Raw genomic sequence first — 24,206 nt, 5'->3', positions numbered from 1 at the left:
ACACTTTCAGCAAGATGGAGCTACGCCGCATTATTTTCGGCCAGTGCGGGAGTGGTTGAATAACAGATTCCCTAACCAATAGATTGGTAGAAGGGGACCGATAGAATGGCCTGCTAGGTCACCAGACTTAACGCCGTTAGATTTTTTTTTATGGGGGCACATAAAATCGGTTGTTTACAAAACTCAGCCTGATGATATCGAAGATTTAAAAAGAAGAATTACAGAGGCAAGTAGTTTGCAGTTCAAGTTCAGAATGTTCGGGAAGAATTTGAGAATAGACTTTATTTTTGTTTGGAGAACAATGGAGAACACTTTGAACACCTCTTAAAGTAGATGTGTTAATAAAATAAATTTTAGGCGTGCTTTTGTAAAGACCATAATTGTAACGGCTATGCAAATGTTTAGTAAAAATAATATTAACCTAAATAACATGTTTCAATGCAAATCATAGCTTTAACGTAATTAAAACACTTACAGGAATAATGTTTAATAATAAGTAATTTAACAATGTTTAAATAACCCTAACTTGGCAACGTAGCACTCAAATTTAAAAAATAAGGTGCCAAAATGTAGAGAATAAAAAGTTCTTTCAAATGGTATCACTCAACCCCTATTGCCATTTAAGATTTTTGAGAGGGAGGTTCTGGGGGGTAGGGGGTTGAAAGAGGCGAAGTGATTTTTGCATAAAAATTGTTCCCCCTCGATAATAAAATCGACGTGTCCTAGCGATTTTATAAAAACCTAACCCGTTTCGAGATAATAGGGGTGGGAAGTTTTCAAATTGACACCCTGTATATTCTGTGCCAGAAAAAAATCAAAACATTTTACACAAGTCCAGAATTGTATTGAATTTGTATATTAATATAATACAATATTATTATACAAACTAACTATAAAATATAATAAGTAAAAATAGGTGTGGGATTATTAACAAAAGAAAAAAACAAAAAAAAATCCTGACAACGGAAAATTTAAATGTGTATGCAAAATACTCCACACATGAATAAAATGATTTTTGTTGTAAAATTTCCTGGATTTTGCATTTAAACTGTTTTAGATTGAGTGACCTAACTTCAGCAGGACAGCAGGTATAGCCTGTTGTAAAGTCTTGGACAATAATAACTGAGAGAAAACCCGCTCAAAGAAAATCAACATTCGTTTGTTTAAGGAGGCATCATTATATAGGACGTTTATTAAACTAATGTAAAATACAATTTTAATTCAATATTAATACATATTTTACCATAAATTTACCGTAATAAACGTTCATAAGTATTGTCGAAAAAGCAAAAATCATTTTGCTTTTTGTGTGACACTTTCTTACACTTTTTCACTTCAATATAAGTCTTTGGGTATATAATTTAATATTTGTTTTCTTTTTGGTTCACAAAACTGTTTAAATCCTCTCGCGATAGTACCCTCAGTAACCAGTCTGACACTTTTCTTTTAAAACTAATAAAACTTTCACAACATTTAATATCATCAGGGATTTTATTATATAGTCTTGGAGTTAGGTATAGCCAGCTTCTCTGTCCGCACATTTTTTTGCATTTTGGAATAATAACTTTATTTGAAGACCTTAAATTATAGTTTATTTCGTTAGAAACTAAACTTTCTTGAGGTTTCTTAAACGATCTTAGGAGCATTCTATAACAGAAAAGCTGTCTAATATCCATGACACCATTTATGCCATATAATGTATCCGATGGAAAAAACCTACTTTTGTTAAATACAATTTTAAGTGCCCATTTTTGAGTTATTTCTAAACCTGTAACATGTGAGTTTAGCACTCCTCCCCAACCAATTATTCCATAGATCAAATGTGACTGCACTAATGAAAAATATAGAGTTTTTAATTGATTCGTTGACAGGAACTCTTTCAAATAGTTTAATTTTGGCATGACACATCTAATCTTTTGAACAACTTATTTGATGTGATGGTCCCATCGAAGGTTGTTGTCTATAATAATTCCCAAATATTTTATAGCCTTTGTCGCAGGTATTGCTTGATTATCCACTATTATGCCTTGACAGTTTATTGTTTTATCATTGGGAGAGAATAATATGCATTTGGTTTTTTCAAGATTTACAGTTAATAAGTTAAAATCAAGCCATTTTTTAACTAGCGAAAAATCCCTTTCTGCTTGAATTTTTAATTCCTGCCATGTTTCTCCCTTAAACAAAATAGCAGTATCATCAGCAAATGATATAGTTTTACCATTAATGTTCAGTTTAAGTAAGCCATTTATATACAAAACAAACAGTAGTGGTCCCATAACAATCCCCTGAGGAACGCCACAGGTTATCGACCCAGCCTCACTCAATACTCCACCGATTTTTGTATATTGTATTCTATCACATAAGTCGCTCTTTATGATATCAATTAGTAGAAAATTTGTGAATTAGTCGTCATAATATCGAAAATGTAAACACTTATAGTCGAGATATAGATTACCAATCTAACAATAAACCCTTGCTTGGTGGCCGTGGAAACAGAGTCTAGGTTAAGATCTGACAAGTTTTTCTCTGATAACTTCTTATGTAGTTGATAGATATATTTTCATTAGTCCTTCTGTAATACCCATAAACTTTATTTTGCAAAGTGTAATTATCCAGGTTCTCCTTCAGACTTAATAGGCATCTATGAAAACACACGTGGCTATAGCACCTATGTGTGGTAAATGTCCCTATGCGCGAACAGAATAATATTCTACTCTGAATGAAGCATCGATAAGCCATCAAAAGCACTTTCTGGTCCCCGATGCCAAATAGACCGCGAAGAGCAAATACTGTGTTTCTAAGTTTCCCAATATAATTCTAGTATGTTCTTTCCATGTTAATAGTGTCTCAATACTTACGATACGAAATCCACATCATTTTGACATTCTCTCATAGAAAATCGAAACTTATTTTTTTTTTGAGTATTAATAGCCAGTTGATTAGCCAGAAACCAGTCAAAGATCCCCGAGTGCGTTTCCTTAATTTTATTCATAGCATGTATCAAGTTTTGTCTGTTACAACAATGGTTGTATAATCGAAAGATCAGCCCTATGCCAAGCACCTACTCAGAAATGTCGTTATCATAAATAGGAACGAGTACCAGAAAGATTATTATTATAAACTACAGCATGTTTTCGATGTGTCATGTAAGACTCTATAAGTTTGATACTAGATTGAATAAATCCATAATGACTGAGTTTAGATAGTAACATATTATGGGAGATGCAATCGAAGGCCTCCGACAACTCACGAAAGAGATACCTCACAAATAAGCTTCCTTACAACCCTGATAGAGAGCTTCAATTCCGTTCTGATTGCATTATCTATACATCTGCTTTTCGTATACCCAAAATCGCTGACTATGAAGAGATCATTATGCTCGAAATATGAATTTATTTGAATTTTTTCAAATATTTTTCCAATTAAGGGAGCTATAGAAACGGGTCAGTAATTTTCAACTTTATTAAGATCCTCATCTTTGTGCAATGGTATAACTTTACGAAGAAAATGTGTTGAAATCAATAGGGCTTAAGTTTGATGAGGATTTATCCGGAGATTGGCTGTTTACTATATCTCGCATGGCTTTAGATTGATTAGATTGGCCTTCCCAATAAACATTTTTGGTTTTATAATATTTGTCGCAACTGTTATATCACCTTCCTTATATACCCTACAGCTATATAAATAGTAACCGAAATATTTCCGTTACTCCTATAAACCTGTTAAAGAGCTTAAATGGGGAGTTTATAAGGGTATCGGCAACCCATACTTGGTAACATTATAAACGTTTAAGTTGTGAGTCAACAGTAACCAAGCTATTTCCGTAACCGTTATAAAACTTACCAGAAGAACCTTTAAAAAACTTAAGCGATATAAGCTAGTGTTAAAAATTTTGTGGTTACTCTTACATACCTTGCCTATAAGAGTGTTCAAGATAGTTCTATCACTATTTTGTGTCACGTCTTGTCAGTTGTTTCTAAATATAAATATGTTTTTTTCTCTGTTATACACATTGGCATACCGTTGTGGTTCTTTTTTGCCTCTCAAAAACTTGTCACTTTGGTGACATGAGAATCATAAGATACTAGGTATAACAAATTAAAAATGGAGGAGACAGAAAATAATTTATTACCTTGAGATAATGGAATTAAGAGTAATTTGTATCTAAAAATTTATGTGCGAATGATTTTTTACTGTAAATGTAACTAATTCACTTCGAAAAAATATAGGGGCCATCAAAATACCTAGTATTTTTTATATTGCATTTAGATATTAATGAAATCATAACCTTTAATTTTCTTAATATTACACAATTTATTGTCGGGTGCCTTTGTTTCGTGAAATAGTTGAACCATAAATAGTAAAATCGTGATGAATTTCTACAAAATAAGTGAAATATATTGATTTTTCGGTACTTATTTTTTTATGTTTATGTTTATTTTTCAAAACAATCATGGCGGAAGTCTAAGTAACGTTATATACCATTTCGAAAGCATTATGTCACTCAAAGAGCTGTTAAATAACTATTAGTGATGATATATAACTTAACGACCTATAAGACACCTTTATATAACCCTATGACTACAGGCACGCAAGACGTGCCGCGAATAGAAAAATTAAAGACACTCACTTTACTTCAAATAATTAAGTTTTGACCAAATTTGATTTTTTCCTAATAAATACGAGACCTCAGCTAACTAAAGTAATGTTTAACATAATTAAGTATATTTTCTCTTCTCAAATATGTTCTCTTCCAAAATATGATTTATTTCCTCAACAAAAGGCATCAAAAACCTTTCAACATCGGGTGGTTTGCTTTTTTCACTATAAAGACCAATTGCCATTGGCTTTAATTGAGGTACTTCAAAAATATTAAACAGTATTGGCCAGAATTCGTCCTTAAAGCTTTTATATATTGGCAACCCGTCTATGTTAATATTCAAAGAAATACTTGATATATTCTGAAGGCTCTCTTGACATTGATTTAAACAAAATCCAAGGCCTTGATGCCAATAGTATCCATTTTCTCCCATTTGTTGAATTGAAATTATTGTAGGAGTTCCTAACAATGTTCTTGGATCTGTTGGTAATATATTTGGTAAGCGTTTGTCAATAATTATCATTACTTCTTTTAACGCTCTATGTGTAATATTAAAATTACATGCCTATTTTTGAAGATTATGCTTAAACTGTTCATTTTTTTCGCGTTCCAATACCTCCTGCTCTTCATGGTCTGAAACATCGTCATCGCCAAGTTCAACTAACCATTTATCAATATTCTTGTTGTTACTAGCTCTTTCTGCACAATCTTCCAAAGATTCATCATAAGGTACTGTTGGAGATTTTGGAACTTCTATTGTAGGCCCTTGTGGATGCTTCGCTAAACTAATAGAGTTTACATATTCTTTCTCGGATAAAAACTTTTTTTCATCACCAGTCAGAATTTTGCTAAAATTTTTTGCAACTTTGCGAGGAAAAGAAGTGCTAAACTTAATTTTTTTCCAATTATAACTCATATTTAATAGCAACAACTATAAACTAATTTTTGCTTGTTAAGTAGGTACCTAGTTACCTTATTATTATTTACATCATAATAAAGTAAAAAAATAAATTGGTTATTTGATTTTTGTAAGGTTATGTCATTAAGGGTATATAAGGGTAAAATGTGTTACCAAAGCTTATTAAGTTTTATAATGGGGACAACCATCACTAAGAGTGATATAATTTAATTTGAACTTTTATAAGAGTAAACACTCCTATATAACTAAGGTAACCAAGTTATATAAATAGGGTTACGGCAAACCTTATATAAACTCTTTAAAATTACCATAAGTAACGGTTACTAAAAGTTTTATAAATTAGTGATGGAAAACGCTATATATATCTGTAGGTTACAGTAACACTATAAACATAAAATATTACTAGAGTTATTTTATAAAACCCCAAAACTTGCTTATATATCTTTGTTACCTTTATACAACCCTTATATATCTTGTATGTTACTATAAGTTGCGGCAAATGTTTATTCGGTTGTATTTATTTATTATAGCATATATTTATGATCCCCATCTCTAAGCTTCTGATGCCTTCAATATAATAAAATCTACTTAAAACGCAGTTATATGATCAATGTCCATGATCTCTCTAAGATTTCTTGTATTTTTCCTTCATTTTCTTCCAGATGTATAAAAACCTGCAAGTCTCTATCATTTTCTTAGTTTTCTTGCCTTTGATGATTGGTTCGTTTATTATTTGCCTCGCATTTGTAATCATTTACTACAGTGCTCTTTTGTTCAAATTTTTGTATCAGTTCTATTAACTGTTGATTTTCCTGGTATCGGCCTGTTTGGCAAAAAAGCTGCAAACAAGTCTGAAATTTCTCTGTAATTATTACCTTGGTAAAACCATTTAACCATTAGTACTTTTTCTTCAGTATAGTGATGTATTCACCAGTCAAGGTAATAAATTTTGGCTGGCATACCTGTGAATACGAGGCAATAAAAAAAGACAAATTCTCGTAAATATTTTTGGCTGCTACTCCTAAACGGAGAAACCAAAAATAATTAAAGTTATTTTGTTGGTTGCAGATTTTGGTGGTTTTTAAATTATTCTAATACATTTTTTCTCTAAAATAATTAAGAGAGCCAATATTTGACCCTATTAGAAATTACATGGAATTTCCTGTCCCGCCTGGCGGTGCAACAGCCTGTATATTATTATGGCTGTACATACCTTTCCCAATTCTTGTTCTCTATGTTTGTTATGCGGCATATTTCGCAATCTGGTCGGGATGTACCAAAAGCTGACGTTGACCATTTCCGGTTCCATTATCAAGTAGAATTTATCAGGCTGCTCTTTGATCCTTCGCACCAAATACTCCGAGAGTTCCATCAGGCGATCCATGTGCTTTTCGAATCCGTCATCTCCCTTTAAAAAATATGAAATTTAAGTATAAAAATTAAAAAAAAAACATTGAAAATCAGAAATAACTGAAAAAAATTGTCAAGTTCTTATTAATTTCATCCTTACCAGTAATTCTTTTTTAAAAGTAAACAAATATTTCCCGTTGATTTTCTATAAATTTTATTAACCTAAGACCCAACAATTGAAATTCCATCGAAGAAAAAATAAAAAAAGTAATTCCCCAGGTGAGGCTCGAACTCACAACCCCGGCATCGCTCACGACTACTGTCTTATAAGTACCGTGCGCTAACCAATTGCGCCACTGGGGACTTAGCCTACAATTTCGTTTGGCGCTAAATCAAACAACGTGCGGGTCATTAAAAATTGATTTTTGCGGTTAGCGACGATAATAAATATAAACAGTCGAATCTTTCAATAAGTTACACGTAATAATCAAGTCTTGTCAAATAGAACATATTTTAGATATTAAATTAGCGGTGAAGTGTTACCCTGGGGTTGAAATAATAAAATGGTGAATGCACTGGTTTACGAGGGTTATTCAAGAGTATGTCCTTAAATCACAGATACTTAGGATTGATCCTGGATAATTATAAAGAAATGTGGTCTAGAATTGAAAAGCTTAGTATCATTTTCAATTTCATTGATATATATTGAAGGGGTACCTACAAATAATGTTTTAAAATTAGGAAGTATAGCGTCACCAAACAGTTTTTAAAAAAGAGGCGATTTGAACGCATTTGTAATGCAGCTATTTCACGTCAAAAAAAAACAATTAAAATACATTAAAATCAAATTAAATAACTATATTAAAGCTAAGAGGCGTTATGGTTAAAATTAAAAAATTAAAAAGGAACATTTTGATGTTTCTGTTGTAAGTATATTTAAATGTTCCCACTTAATTTTTTAATTTTAACCATAACTCCTTTTAGTTTTAATATACCTTTTTAATTTGTTTTTAATGTATTTTAATTGTTGATAATTTTTTTTACCACTGTATAATATACCGTTTTGTCTTGTCTATAAGTGTTTTTACTATGTTTTTTTTAAATTTTGTACTGCCCTGAAGAAAGCCTAATATAGGCCAAAACGTTGGCAATTAAAGAAAAAATTTGAAAAGCTTGGATTTTTTGTTGACCATTTATCCAGCTAAACCTTTAAAAATTTAAAAAAATTGGACTGGGCCACTAAAACAATACACAAAATAAAGAAAATAATTTGAAGCTTTTGTAGAAGATATAATTCGCTTAACTGAATACCGATTATTCAAGAAGAGCTCAGAGGAGCTTCAAGAACAAGTCTTTATTTTATTAGATTATAAATGAGGGTTTTTTTTAGTCATGTAATTACGAGGGCGGGTCAATAAGTCCGTGACTTTTTGAATTTCCCGCCCTTTAATGGAAATGGCAACTCTGCTCTTGTCAACAAAGAACTGTCAGTTGACGCCTGTCAAAATTTGAACAAGCTGCGTCATTTAGTTTGTGTTTGACAGCTGTTGATTGCAGACTACCACTCGTTTTAAGAAGAAAATGGAAAAAAGTGAATTTCGTGTGCTCATTAAGCATTATTTTTTACGGAAAAAAACCATCACTCAAACCAAGGCTAAGCTTGATAAATATTATGGGGACTCTGCACCATCCATTTCCATGGTAAAGAAGTGGTTTACTGAATTTCGATGTGGCCGTAAGCATGGAAGATGCCGAACGTTCTGGACGCCCAGTCGAGGTCTCTACATCCAAAACAATCGGAAAAATTCACGATATGGTTTTAGCCGATCGGAGATTGAAAGTGAGAGAGATTGTGGAAGCCATAGGCATCTCACATGGTTCAGTAGTTTCAATTTTGAATGATCATTTGGGTATGAGAAAGCTTTCCGCAAGATGGGTGCCGTCACAATCGACCACAAACGCAACCGTGTGACAATTTCCCAGGAGTGTTTGGCGTTATTCAACCGCAATATGGACCGGAATATTTGCGTCGTTTTGTCACCGTGGACGAAACGTGGATCCACCACAACACGCCGAAGACCAAACAGCAGTCAAAACAGTGGATTTCTCGGGGTGAATCGACGCCCAAGAAGGCAAAGGTGGGTTTTTCAGCCAATAAAGTCATGGCGACCGTTTTTTGGGATGCACGCGGTATAATCCACATTAACTAACTGGAAAAGGGAAAAACAATCAATGGAGAATATTATACCAACTTATTGGATAGATTCAATGAGGAACTGAAAGAAAAAAGACCACATTTGGTCAAAAAAAAGTTCTTTTTCACCAGGACAATGCAAGGGTCAACACATGTACAGTTTCCATGGCAAAAATCCATGAATTAGGTTACAAATTACTTCCTCATCCGCCCTATTCTCCAGATTTAGCCCCCAGTGACTATTTCCCAGTGACCTCGACAAATCATATTTTTCCGAAGGGATAAAAAAATTGGAGAAACGTTGGACTAAGTGTATAGAACTCAAGGAGACTATGTTGAAAAATAAAATAACTTTTTATATAAAAACCTGTCTTTTATCCAAAAAGTCACGGACTTATTGACCCGCCCTCGTACCATTGTTGGTGGCACTGCAACATTTGTAAAGTCCTCACTTAAATGTAACATTTTAAAATTTGCTGATGTATGTAGTGTCAATAAATATACTGATATTTATAGTATGTTTAATGGTGTAATGTCTTAAGTGTTTATAGGCTTACATCAGAAACCTTTGTCTCGTTTCTCGATTCAATGGCTGGTATTGTGGCAGGTGATTTTAATGTTAAGATGGGTGGAAAAGTTTTGGAAAACCATATTCTCCCCAGCTGGTGGTAATGCCCCTCCTAATAATATATACGTTACTGTTTATGTTACTATTTATTTGAGTTTTTTTTAACCATAAAGTGCAACTATCTTTTTAACAAGAAAAATGTTTCCTTTCATCATACAGGCTGAAAAGCTTTTTTTAATACAGTCTAAAAAATGAATTGGAGTTTTTTTAAGCTGACAAATATTCGCGTGAATGAGAGATTTAATAAATCTGTGTTGTTGCTGAACGATGCCTTTTTGAAAAATCCCATCAAGTTCGATCCGACCAGGGTAATAATATCTGCAGGTTAAATAATGATTTGAAAAGGATTAGAGAACAGTTTTATTTTTGAGCAGACCTTTATAGGCAGCACGTAACTAATTAATCGAATCAGAGCAAATACAAAATCAACTATAAATTAAAACCGTGTTGTTTCTCCACATAGGTTTTAACAATTTTGTCTTGAATATAGCTCATGATTTGGCAGCATTGGTTTCACCTACTTCCATAAACCCAGTTGATCTGATGCCGATTGTTTAGCCTCCTTGGCTTTAGAGGTTTTTCTTTTCAGAGAGATATCTTTTAATGAGGTAAGAGAAATTACTGACTGTGTTAAAAACAAAAACACTAAAGACATCTTTGGACTCAATAGCTGTAATAAAATCGGTTAAAAAATTGTCTCTCCTATATAACCAAGCTAATAAATGCTTGTATCAATAATTCAATGTTTCCTAATATCCTTAAAGATGCATTCGTATCTTTAAAAAAGGTAATCTTCATTCGAGAATTACAGACCAATTTCTCTGTTACCAATTTTCTCAAAGATTTTTGAAAAATGTATTGTCACTCAAATTTTTCATTATTTTAACAAGAATAAATACTTTCCACCTATGGTAATAGCTGATTTAATACCATACATACATACATTTTATTACCTTCATTTAATGAAGGATCTTTGTTTTGTCCGTTCACTGTTCTGTGACTTAAGCAAGGTTTTTGCTAATCTCTCTGATATCTTAATAAATGAATTATTTGCATATGATTTTCATGACAACAGCATCAAACTGCTAACCTCCTATGTGGTGAATAGAAGATCTTTATTTTTTTTTAAAGATTTGCCACACATTGGGTGCAGTGTAAAATTTACACTTTTTGTCGATGACACTACCATCTCAGTCTCTGCACGTTCTGCAGTGGAAGACTGTGGCTGTCAAGCTTTGCGGCAAATGGTCTTCACTTAGACAAAAACAATAAAACAGAATGGTATTAACAGTTAGAGATTTAAATAATATAAACCAACATAAGAGAAAAATGTTTGTAAATTTTTAGGATTTTACCTGGTTCCAGGTAAAACTGTTATGGCAGGCTCAGATTTATAAATTAGTCGCTAGTCTAAGAAGCCACATTTTTGTGCTTAGAGAACTATTAAATTGTGTCTTAAATGGGGTATTAAGATCCGCCTACTTTGCTGTTTATTAAGCTATTTTGACATGGAGACACACTCATGCCATCTTGATTGATTTTCGAGTTTTTATATTACCATTTATCTACACCTTGAAAATTTATTTATGTTGCTGTGATACCCACTCCCATGATCGTTCAAATCAAACTTGCTCTTAAAATTCACTCGGTAATGTTTTTACTAGGCAACGCATTTTATAATTATACGTTATAAACGTTTTCTTCTGGCACATATATATTGTTAAAGTGTGCCTGTGAAATATTATTTAATAGTTCTTTTTTAACTAAATGTATTATTTATTTATTATTAATTAATATTTTAAGTATATACGTATGTTTTGTATTTTATGACTTGTGAAAACTAACTATTTATTGTCACCAATAAAATAAACTTGAATTAGAATTTGGACATTTTCTGGATAGTTTTAGCAGCAAATTTTCAAGTTTTTTGAGAATATTTTCATGACATAATGAGAATATTCTTAAAATAATTTTGGACAAAGAAATGCATTTTTTTGTCAATAATTTCATAGGAGAACGATTAATGTACCTTAAACACTTTCTAAGTTAAAAGCAATTTTGTGAACCACGGTCCAATGTCAACCAAATTGGAATATGCAGAATGTATCAGGAATTTTAGAACTGCTCTTAAAGAACATCATCATATAATGTTAATGGATTTTTTACCTTAGCTCTCCACTGCAACCATAACTTGAAAATATCGTTGTGTCGTCCGCATTGAATCACTTTGTCACCGGTATCGTATTTAATGTCGTAGAGCTTATCCTGCATGAATAAGTAATCTGCGGACATTTGATTGCAGCTCATCAATAAACCCTAAAATTAAAAAATAATTTATACTATGACATAATTTCATTTTCACTCTTTTTTTTTTTAAATTTGGGCATGGCCAACTTTTTCCGTTCCTTTAATAATCAACAGTCATATTAAAAAAAAATAAGTACGTCAAATGTATAAACTGCATGCAGTGTAAACTGGGATGGGTTACTTACATTTTCTTTAAAGTGAATGGTACTACATTGCAAGAGGGCTCCCATGAGCTTATGCGGGTTCCAGGTAACAGATTGAGCCCTAAAAAACCATAAATTTAAGATAATAAGGTTACTTATTCCCAATATTTTTTTACGTGTCCTCTCTTTCTATCCTACCCACCGCAAATGTATTTATAGCCGCCAACATTGCGACTATAAATAAGCAGATTGAAAATGCAAATTGATGCCCACTTTACGGCTTATCGGCAGTGGATTAGGGCTCCGCAAAAGAGGGCTCTCACTCGTATCTCTCTATCGGAATATTGATTTTGACATATCGCCCTCCCGTCCCTAACTCCCATTTTTGCGGCCGCTTAGGCCTCTTTTTTTAAACAGATAAAACGCGGTGATTGAAGGGTTTTCCATCTTTTGAGGACGTGAAAGATTTTTTTTATAGTCCATTTTTTTAGCATAATATAATAAGTCAAAACGAGGCCAAAAGAAAGAACGTCCCTTATAATAACAGAGAAGATTCCCTTGAGATGTGCGACAATTTTCGAATAAGGTTATAAATTACGAGACAGTTTTACCACTAACCAAAAAAGATTAAAACTAGTTTTAATCTTCTCCCGAAGATGCTAACATCGTTCGCGAAACACGTGTCGAGATTAAAAATAAAGAGTTTTTGTTAGTGGTAAAACTGTCTCGTATTGATTTTTTTCAATAATGAGCACTTTTTGTAAGATAAGATGCTATGAAAATACCATAAGGATTTCTATAAGTTTCTCTTTAACACTTATGGAAAGTAAATAATAAATTACTGTTACTTGACCCATGCCGTTACACTGATAAGCAGTTTATTTATTTTAATACTTTTCATAAAGTAATGTATTAGAAAAAGACAAACTTGACAAAGTATGACAAAGAAGGGTATAACAAAAATATTTTTTTAGGGAAACTTTAATTGATGCTAGTCCCAAGAAAATTAAATAAAAAATACAAGGCCGTTATAAAGTTAATAGTATCCACTTAAAGGCCGCAACGTCGGCTTTAAATTTAACAATTTCAAATTGCGTTTAACAAAATGTGTCACGGAAAATAATTATTCTAAAATATCATCTAACCAACGAAACAAGAATAAATTTCTGGTTATATATATATACATATACATAGTGAGTTTAATACAAATGTGAACTAATGGTTAAGTAGAAAAGTAAGTAAAAAAGATTTTTAAGGACCGCTCTGCTCTGTACGAACTCTAAAAACAGATAAAAACGCATTTAAAACTTGAAACGTTTGACAGCTTAATCCGGACTCCCATTAGACGGTCCAGATGTTAAGTTCCCATGTAGTCAGGGATTACTCTTTCACCCCAATTCCAAACACGCTTTTGCTCTTTAACTGGATATGTATTATTTGTTAGGAACCCGTGTTCTTCTTTTTTAAGCTTTTTTTTCCTGTAGAGACGAAGGGTAATTACTTCTAATAATACGAGACATTCCAGGGATATCTTTTTTTTAGTATATTCCAGAAATGTTCATTTTAAAACCGCGGATAGGTTTTTCTTAATGTAATTTTTAGGGCATTTCTGGAAAGTTTAAAGAGCTTACAGTATATTCTTAAAATGCCTGAATTTTTTCCAAAATTTTCAGATGGTACATTTGTGAGTTAATAGAGTATCAGAAGTTAACCTTCAACTGAGTGAAAAATGTAAAATCGTTAGGTAAGAAAAGGAAAGAGGAAGAAGTGCGGTTGTTCTTTTATGATAGTCCAGGAATATTCATTTTAAAATAATTAAGTTACTTATCTAGTTGTGATAAATACTTAACAATGAGTTATTGAATTCAAGAAAGGATAGAAATAGCAAAGCTGTATTACCAAAATGGGAGCATGACAAAAGATACTGCCCGGTTATTTAATACGTTACATCCAGACAAAAATGCTAACGATAAGTTAATAAAAAAATTTGAAGAAACTGGATATGTATATAATATGCATCGTACTCTCCCACTGAGAAAAACATTTGGGAAACATAGCACTTGACAACACGGAAACATCCAAGGCACTCGTGGTCTGGCTATTTCTTCAGGATTTATACGGTCAATAGTTCAAAGAACTTCGAAAGGCAATAAATTTCACCCGTTTTGATAAAAGATTGGAGTTTTGCGAACTAATGTCGCACAAAGATATTTGTAAGTAGTTTTAGTATAGTTTTAATATCTTCTTCCGAAGATGCTAACATCGTTAGCGAAACGCCTATCGAGATTAAAAATAAAGAGTTGTGGTTAGTGATCTCGTAATTTAATTTATATATTTTCAGACACATCTAATAATGTAAAAATTTAACTTATTGGTGATAGATTTTGGATTAAAAATAAAAAAGTAGAAATAGATATATTTTATTCTAAGCGCAAAAATAACATATTCAAAGCAAAAAAAAAATTAACAATTATTCCTAAAAAATTCCTTTCCACCGCTTCTGAAAAAATTCAAATGGAAACAACGCAAGCAGCTAATGTCATCTTGTCAAATGACTACTTTCGGCATTTGTGAACTGTTACGATGGTAAAAACTCGTACCGTTTGTTAACACCATGGGAAAAAGGCAATTCAAACCGAACTTTTCACAAGTGATACTGTCATATTATCATATCAACGGAAAACCGTCATCATAAAAGTAGAATAATAAACACTTTTACGAAATCTATAATAATTATAAATTATTTAATTTCCATAAAAATGCTTTTTATTAGATGGGTCCCTTTACTTTAAAGTCCATTAAAAAAACGCATAAAGAGTTCATAAACGGTAATATTATTTATAATTAGTTAAATAATATATTATTAATAAATATTTATCATGTAAATACTTTTTGACGACGTCACTGGTAAAGATTCCTTATGTCGGTGGAATCTACAATGCGATCGAGCAGCATTGCGATGTTGTTGCTTTTTTCTCAAATATACGTTATCTGCATTCATTTAACTTTGAATATTGACTTCTTTATAGTCTCTTATCATATTTAAAAAAAAATACTTCATATTTTATTAAAGAGGAACAGGTATTATTTTGTGCCTGTCAATATAAGTGACAAATTTTTATGATATTATAAAGTGGTTTTTTTTCCATTTCTACATGAGCATTTACCACCATTGATTGTATCAGAGATGGTGCAAGCAAACAAACTGCCCATAGTTACGGCAACGCTAATTCTATAATATTATATCCTTTATTATTATTATTATTATTATTATTATTATTATTATTATTATTATTATTATTATATTATTATTATTTATATTCTTTCAATGTTATAACATCATATCTATTTAAAGTATAAGTTTAAAGAAGTAAGGAAACGGACAGATTAGTTAAATGGTCTTGCTTATTCTAAATATATATCCAGTTAGAAAATAAAGTAAATAGAATATATAGCTTTCTGTATAAATGTTGACTTTTATTATTTTTTTGACTTAATAAGTCCAACATATTTAATTTGCCCTGAGGATGCAAATATATTTTGTGAAACGCCGGCAAATTTAAATAGGTTTGGACTTTTATTTAATTGATCCTCAAACCCAAAAATATTCCAAACGATATAAAGGTGTTACTGCAAAGCTCTACGAAACTGAGTGGTTGACCATGAAGGAAAAGATAACGCTTTGAAGGTTGGTTTTCTTTAATAAAATTATTCTTAAAAAATGTCTTCCTATCCAATTATTTGTACCAAAAAATTTAGATTAAGATATAAATTTACAATACTTTCAGCATACATTAATTTTTTACTATTACTTTTATGTATGTACGTGTAAACTCTTAAGATGTTTTTCATTTTTTTTAAATATTCGGAGATTTGTTTAATTTTAAAGTGAAGTCTTGTTACTGTGTTACAGTATTGATTATTATTTTTAGACGATAATCCCTTATCAAATTTTTAGAATTTTATTATAAAATCCATTAGCTCGAACAACGATTGAAGATGCGATCTTTTCGATTGGCCACCCTGTACGTAGTGGTGAACTGTGTCATATTTACGTACACTTTAATATCTCAGGTAGATATTTCTTAGTATTTTCCTGGAATATCTCGGGAATTTACAGAAGTGCTCAGTATCTATTTCTGAAATGCTTGAATAGTTTCATCCGTTTGTATCCTCGAAATATTTTCGTTATATAGGCAAAAAATTTGATAATTCTGATTAAAATAACGCTAAAATTAATTTTGTTCCACTTTTAATTAATAAGAAATTAAATGTATAAAAAAATCGTTATTTAAAAAAATCAAATAAATATCACAAATATTTTGATAACCGCATTTATAAAATTTAAAATAAGAAGAAAAACGATAAGTAAGGTCCGTATTACAAAATTATGCCTGTTTCCATATTAGTTCAACTTAATATTTATTCTAAATGAACATAATGTTATAAGAATGCGTATCCAATTTAATAACACATGCAGGATACCCCTTCAATATCCTCGACTTTAAAAAAAGAAAAATTTTAACCCTTATTATTGAAAAGTTAAAGCTTGACTCTACTCTTTGACTTATTCACTGACTTTTCCCGCTCCAGTTTCTCCTTGAATAATGCCCAAAACTAATTAATCAAAACACTTCCAAAATCTCATTGTCCCGCAACAACGAAATTAGGGGACCCCACACTTACAGATTTTACAACGTGAGTGAAAAACGAGGCCCTAGGATTAGGACGGTAAGCCTCAATCCACTGAAATTTGTATAATAGTGAGGCTTAAAAGTCGCGCGATAAATTTCGCCCACGTTAAAACCGCAATTATGACCCTGACAGGGCGGTATTAATTGCCATTTTCATTAATCATTTCGGCGGTTGTTCAAGAAGGGTGGGTTTTCAATGACTAAAAAAGGCCAACAATTAATTTAGGCGTGTCGTAAGCATTAGGATTTTATTATTTAAACGTTAGTTAGTTACCTTTCAATTCCGCTGAGTCTTGGATGTCTGTATTTCTTGGAAAGTAGCAGGCTTCCTCCCCAAGCAGCCTGAAAGTTTGAAATTTTAGTTGTTTATTTAAAAAACCAGTAGCCTAGTAGTAAAGAGATAATAGGGCTGGTACAACATTTCATGAATAAATAAAGAATAATATTTAATCTAAAGTACCGCGAGAGTGTATAAGTTACATAACTAAATTGTATAGCACATAATGACAAAGAAACAGTATACATATTTATAATAAATCTTTAACTGTTACAATGAATCTTGAGTAAGGCCAACTCAGTCAATTTGGTTGACAACTGGTTATTGAGTACTGATCAGACTCCATACACTGGTAACGCTCAAATTAAGTCAGTACGATCTTGTGAGCTAGGTAGACAAAACTGTACCTAGCAGATATTTTTGAGACATTAAAATTAATTCTGCTCAACAAGGAGGTACACAGTAACATCACCAGTGAAGTTGAGTGTAATTGGCTGCGCTTGAGTGACTTTGAAAGTGAAATCCTTGTACTAGTTCTTCAATGTCTGACCCTCGTGACCAAATAACAGGGTTAAACTCTATTCTACTCCTAACTAAAGAGTTAAATAGTTTTGTTGACCATCAATGTTTCATATCACTTAAGGACTCTTTTAAAACACGCATTCGTTGAAAAAGTAACGGCTAATTGATGTCTCCAGATGATTTTTCAATATCTATAAATTGTGAAATAGCATTGAAAGGTAATACTTTATTCTTCCTTTTGAACAACAAATCCTGGAAGTTCATTTCAAAGATTTTAGTCATTATAGCTTTTCCCCACATTAAAAACCTCATGGCAGTTGATGTGATACCAGTCGAAATTGACTTTAAATCACAACGTTCTAAAAATGGTTCATCAGACGCGAGCCACTGATCCAGCTTTTCAATGCCTTTGGACCACCTTATAACTCATGAATCTCTATGATCTACGTATTGATATGAAGTTTCTAGAGTAACATCAAAAAAATTCTCGAACTGCTCACAAATGTCCTGCATGCATATCATCTCCAATGTCCAGGAATCTAGAGTACTATAAGACATGCCACTGTTTTAGTCCTTCAGATGTCTTCATCGCTCGGATTAACGTTTGTTCAATGGTTTGATCAGACATTAGTCCACTCTAATATTTATTTATCTTCCTAATAGTAAATCGGCCACAAGTCCTAGATGATCGAAATTCTTGAATTAAACCAGAACATAAATCTAAAATTGGACATTCTTAAAAATGTACAATTAATTGCGTTTTGTTTAGCACTTGGTCTTAATTACGAAATCTTAATTTCAGAAATTTGTAACGTTTAATATAACAAATATAACAGCTATTCTTCGGCATTCGAGAATCTAAAGTTGAACTGTCATTTATCTATTTCAGAGTCATTTGGATTACATCGTTTGCAATCAAGGAGTTGCGTTTGACCATGCAAAGACAAAAATTGGTCAGTACCCAAAGACAAGGATGAGCTACGCAGCTTCTTGGAATTAAAGTCCAGTTCAGAGATCTATTAGAATCTTTGATGTGTCGCAGATGCCGCACTAACTAGTCCGTGCGCCTATGTCATATTTATTGTCGCATGATATACATGTTTAAATGGCAAAATTTTATATTGTTTATCTATGACATCATTTTAAATATACGTAAAACCGCATGTTTTATACAATTTTTTATTTTTCTTTCGAAAATGTCAATTTTTAGAAAGAAAATAATATCACAAGAAAATAATATCAAAAAATTGACCGCGGACTAAAATCCAAGCATCTTACAAAATATTTTAAAGACTTCCAGCACTCACAGACTTGTCACCTCTTTTTAGCCAGTCTATTAAACAAAGATAAAACACCTGCGTTCTGGCGATTCCTACTTTAGGCTGTGCAAGTGATTGTGTATCTCTCTCGATCCCACTGATTTTGAGAATTACGGGGCCGTACCGCATTTTCATATTTAACGTAGCGTATCGCAATTCGAGTTAAGCCGAATAAAATTTTATAAATGACGTCCGTGGTCGCAGTACATTTGCGATATCGCACGCGGAATATTTTGTAAATAAAAAGATCAAAATCCTGCATAATTTGTGTAGATAGGATTATTACAGTCAGGTTTTTTAAATTAAATAATAGGTAAAAAAAAATTATGTAATATGTTATTATTTAATCGACACCGTGTTTATTATTACTATTTAATAAAACTATTAAGGGTAAATATTTAAAATGTGATCTAGACTGTAAATAGAAATCAATTATTATTTTTTTTAGACTTAGAATCTTTTTAACCTTAAAATAATGTTTTTCATAAAATGTAAAATTAGTAGTAAACTTTTAATTTATTAAACATAGGTGCGTACTTTCAAAAAATCCTTTTATTCACAAAAAATTATTTTTCACATTTGTTGTCCCCCATACTTATGTTTTTTTCCACGCATTCTGATAATGAATGCAAAGCTTTTTGTTTTTTCTTAACTAAGCTTGTTGTATGTCGACCTGCTTGTACTTTTGTTCGTCCAGTTATGAGAGTTTTTCGCCTTGCAATTGATGCTGGCTGAACTCCTATCTTTTTACCTTTCCATATTGTTTTTGTAAAGCTTCGTTTAGTGGTGCGACATTCAGAATCATTTGATTTAAATAAGGTATAAAGGCTACTTATCAAACTGGAACTAGAATTTATGTTTTTTTGGAAGGACGATATACAAGTCTGAATTGCTGGTGAAAACCCAAGCGGATCATCTCTTAATCCTGTAACCACTTTCTCATTAAGATTTCTCATAAAATCTTCCCATAAGGTTTCTGTTGCTGAGATGTCGTTAGAAATATTGGAAGCTCCGCGAATGGTAGTACAATCCAAAACTTCATCGTTAGTGTTTTTCGAAGTGGATGCTTGATTGTTACATAAATCCTTTGTAGGGTGAATTATAGACTTTCCTTGATTCACTGTTTCAATAACTATCTTTAATGGCATTAAAAGTTCTTCTGAAGGTTCCAATCCAGTGGCGATTTTGAAAAATAAAGTTCTATTTTTGTTTGTTAAAGTGTTAAAAATGTTGTTTAGTTTCCCATTATTTAAAATAATACATGATTGATGTTTGCAAACTTTTCCGGAGGTTCCTATAGGGTAACTACAAACACCAATACTTAAATCCACAAAATATTTATCTTTCATTTTACTATCAAGAACACAGTACTCCATGTCTTTAATATGCTTAATTTGGCTAAACGAATCATCGTTCTCATTTGGACACAGTCGGTTAACAGTATTTTTTGTAACTTTATTAAAACATACATCTAAAATTCTTTGTTTGTAGTAACTTTCGAAGTCAGATGTAACAAAATCAGCTAGCTGGGATAGATTATATGCTTTTGTTCGTTCTAAATAAACGAAACATTACTTCTACAGTATTGTTTGTATCGCAACCTCTGGTTAAAAGATTTTTTCTATAATACAAAGCCCATGACTGTATGTTCTTAATTTTTTGATCTAAATATTTATTATAATTCTCGAATTTATTTTGCAAAGCTTCAATATTTAAGTCAAGTTCTTCCTTAGTTTGAGCATATAGGACATTTTTGAATAGCTTATAATGATATGGTCTTTCGTCTTTTGGTATATTATTACGCGCAATGTTAAGCCACTTCCAAACGGCTTTTAAGACGTGAAAAGTACAGAGAAGCATTTTGGATTCGGGCCAGTACTTTTGAAGAACCTTTCTCTCAGTCATGTCATCATCTGTAAGAATAATTTTTTGTGAGACATTCTGTAAATGAACATCTAATAAGTTCCTAACTGCCAAGTCGAACAATTCCTCCTTTTGACTTGTTGAAATTATACACCCCAATGGAATGCCACCAATAGCAGATTGTGTTGCGAAAATATATTCAAATTCAAATTCAAATATATTACGTAAAGTTATATACAAAAGTGTTATTGTTACATAGGTAAATAGGTACAAATAAAAATAGATAACAACCCTATTTCATGAGAGAAGAAAAATAACTTTAAATACTTACACACCTAATGTAAAAATTCAAGAAGAGGAATCGGCCTAAGGCCATCTAATGACGTACCTTGTGTGCAGATTTCCTCTTCCAAACATGGCACAGATATTAAGAGGTTAAGAACGGCAACAGCCCGGCCGCTATGCAGGCGGAAAACAGGCGAGAGAACAAAAAGGTAGTAAAAATTACGACTAACATGCACTAAAATAACCCAATATCCACAAACTCAGAACAACGTTTCAAAAAATGTTTGATTTTTCAATAAAAATTGTTTGGTTTTGGCTTTGAAAATTTTTGGATAATTATAATATTTTTTCAATTCAGCAGGCAGTGTGTTAAAAAGGACTGGTCCATAATAGGTTACAAATCTTTGGGTCACATTTGTACGTTTAAATGGAATAAACATATTTATCTCTTTTGTTGCTCTTGTGAGATAGTTGATAGAATCACTATTAATTGGTGATAATGTAGTATGGACATAGTTTAAAGTGGAATGGATATAAATATTTCTGACACTTAGTAAATTTAGATTATTATATAGTTCACCAGTTGAAAATCTATATGGTCTTTTAAATATTATTTTTAGTGCAGAATTCTGAGTGATTAACAACTTCTTTATAGTATTGTTATACGCGCAACCCCATATAATAATACAGTACCTTAAATTGGATTCTATTAGTGCGTTATATAAAGTTTTTAACATTTTTACATTTAGGATTTCACGTACCTAATACAATTTATAGAAAATATTTCTAATTTTTTTATTAACGAATGCAATATGTTCCTCCCATTTAAGATACTGATCCAGTATAACCCCCAGATATTTGATTTTTTCAACTTTTTTTATTTTGATACAATTACATGCATCATTATGCGATAAGCAGTCATTATTATGAATAACAATCTCTGTGGGCGGTGGTTGATCTACTGACGTTGCGGAAAAACTCATATAATAAGTTTTATTAAAGTTTAAACTTAAAAGACTATTGTTGAGCCACTCATACATTTTACTAAGGCCAATTTCGGCTTTTTTAAAGACTCTCTTCCAAGAATTATCAGAAAACAATAATGCAGTATCATCTGCGTACGAAATAACTTCGCAGTCATCCAATAAGCTTCCTATACTATTAATATACACAAGGAAGAGTACTGGTCCCAGCACTGTCCCTTGTGGAACTCCGGTTTTAATGTATTTAGGAGAGCTCATTGTGTTATTAATCTTAACAAATTGTTTTCTATCTGATAAATAATTTTTTAATAAGTTAAGAGGCCCGTTTCGAATACCAATTTTTTCTAAACGGTTAAAGAGAATTTCATGTGAAACGGTATCGAAGGCTTTCGAAAGATCCATAAAAACTGCTAAACTTTTTTTTCTGTTTTGTAGATTAATGTTAATATTATTAACTAAATCAAATACGGCTTTCTCCGTATTTTTTTTATCTCGAAAACCATATTGCTTTTGATATAAAAGATTATTCTTTTCCAGGAAATTCATTATTCTTGACTTTAAACATTTTTCAAATATCTTAGCAAAGTTATTTATGAGAGAAATGGGTCTATAATTAGTAGTTTCATCACGATTATCTGATTTAAATATAGGAGATACCAGAGAGACTTTCCAATCAGAGGGTAAGTTAAACGTTGAAAATGACAAATTTATTAAGTAAGCTAAAGGTTTTAAAATATGAACATGTATTCTTTTAATTAAATTAGTTGAAATTTTATCTTCCCCTGGTGCTGAGTTATTTTTTAATGTTTTAATGTGCATTATAAGTTCATTTGTATTAACTGGAAAAAGAAACATGGAGTTAGGATTAATTTTAATTTTTTCTTTAAAACTCGATGAATTTTTATTGATATTTTTTTGAATTTTTGAACCTACATTTGTAAAAAACTCATTAAAGGTATTACTAATTGTTACTTCATCTGTTATTATGTCATTATTTACTTTTATTTTAAAATTATTTTGAGGCGCTTTTTTTTGATGGTTGGTAATCTCATTAATAAATTTCCATGTTTTTTTGTAGTCATTTTTGGATTCATCTATTTTTAGCTTATAATAATTATTTTTTGCCAATTTCATTACCTTAGTTAAATTATTCCTAAATTTTTTATATTTTATTTCATCGGCAATATTATGGTTCATGTTTAAAGATTTTTTCATGCTATCTCTCTGTTTTATAGAATTAATAATACCCTGGGTTACCCAAGGCTTACGTTTTCTTGTTTTGCTATTTAGTGTTATAATATACGTGTGTTTCCTTAGAAAATATAAAATTTTATTTTTAAAACAGGTATATGACTCTTCTATATTGTTGTTTGTAAACACTTCTTCCCATATTTCTTTAGCCAGATCATTTTCTAAATTTGTGTAATTTATATTTGCTTTCCGTTGCATGCTATTAAACTGGGCAATATTTTTTGTTACATTTTTAATAGATAGCCCAATAGGATAATGGTCAGTTAGATTAGTTTTAAAGATTAATGGTATGATAGAGTTTTTTCTTAAATCAAACTGATCTATTTTTAAAAATATATGATCGAGTGCTGTTTTAGAATTGTGGGTTTCTCTTGTTGCTTGATTTATGCACGACATATAACCATTTTGCGACATAACACTTAAATACTTAGTTACATTCATATCAGTTTCCTCCAAAATATTAATGTTAATATCCCCAATAAATATATTGCACATATTTTGCTTTCCTATAAATCCTTGTGTTTCCAGATCGTTTAAAAATAAGTTTAAATTTGTAGAAGGTGGTCTGTATACACCGGTAATACCCAAAGAAATATCGTTTATTTTCATAGTACAATGCAAGAGATTAGTTTCAGTTAGTTTTATTATTTGAGATATTGCATGCAAATTATTTTTTATATACATTACAACACCGTCATTTTTATTAAAGAAAGAGTTATTATAAAAAATATCAAAACCAGCAAGCCTGAATGTGTCAACATTGCTAATTGTAAATGTTTCTGACAACACTACAATATCGATTTTTGTGATATCCAATTCATTCAAATAAATTATCAATTCATCAAAATTCTTTTGTAAGCTTCTGATATTA

The 24,206-nt window shown here is 31.4% G+C and overlaps 1 protein-coding gene and 1 non-coding gene across 3 annotated transcripts in view; both read right to left on the bottom strand.

Annotated features, from left to right (window-relative positions):
• The window catches only part of LOC126739508 (glutamate decarboxylase), a 108,179-nt gene that overhangs the window by 2,759 nt on the left and 81,214 nt on the right, over positions 1-24,206 (bottom strand). For both annotated transcript variants that reach the window (XM_050445244.1, XM_050445245.1), the window contains 4 exons: positions 17,110-17,177; positions 12,184-12,262; positions 11,858-12,007; positions 6,733-6,927 (listed from right to left, as the gene is read on the bottom strand). In XM_050445244.1, the coding sequence (XP_050301201.1) occupies positions 6,733-6,927; positions 11,858-12,007; positions 12,184-12,262; positions 17,110-17,177 (492 nt within the window). The remainder of the gene's footprint in view (positions 1-6,732; positions 6,928-11,857; positions 12,008-12,183; positions 12,263-17,109; positions 17,178-24,206) is intronic.
• Positions 7,141-7,232, bottom strand: Trnai-uau (transfer RNA isoleucine (anticodon UAU)). Its single transcript is given in 2 exon segments — positions 7,141-7,176; positions 7,195-7,232. It is a non-coding gene; the product is annotated as a tRNA-Ile (tRNA).

This window comes from Anthonomus grandis, chromosome 8, assembly GCF_022605725.1.
Source record: "Anthonomus grandis grandis chromosome 8, icAntGran1.3, whole genome shotgun sequence".
NCBI lineage: Eukaryota > Metazoa > Arthropoda > Insecta > Coleoptera > Curculionidae > Anthonomus > Anthonomus grandis.
This window is presented reverse-complemented; position numbering and strand designations above follow the sequence as displayed.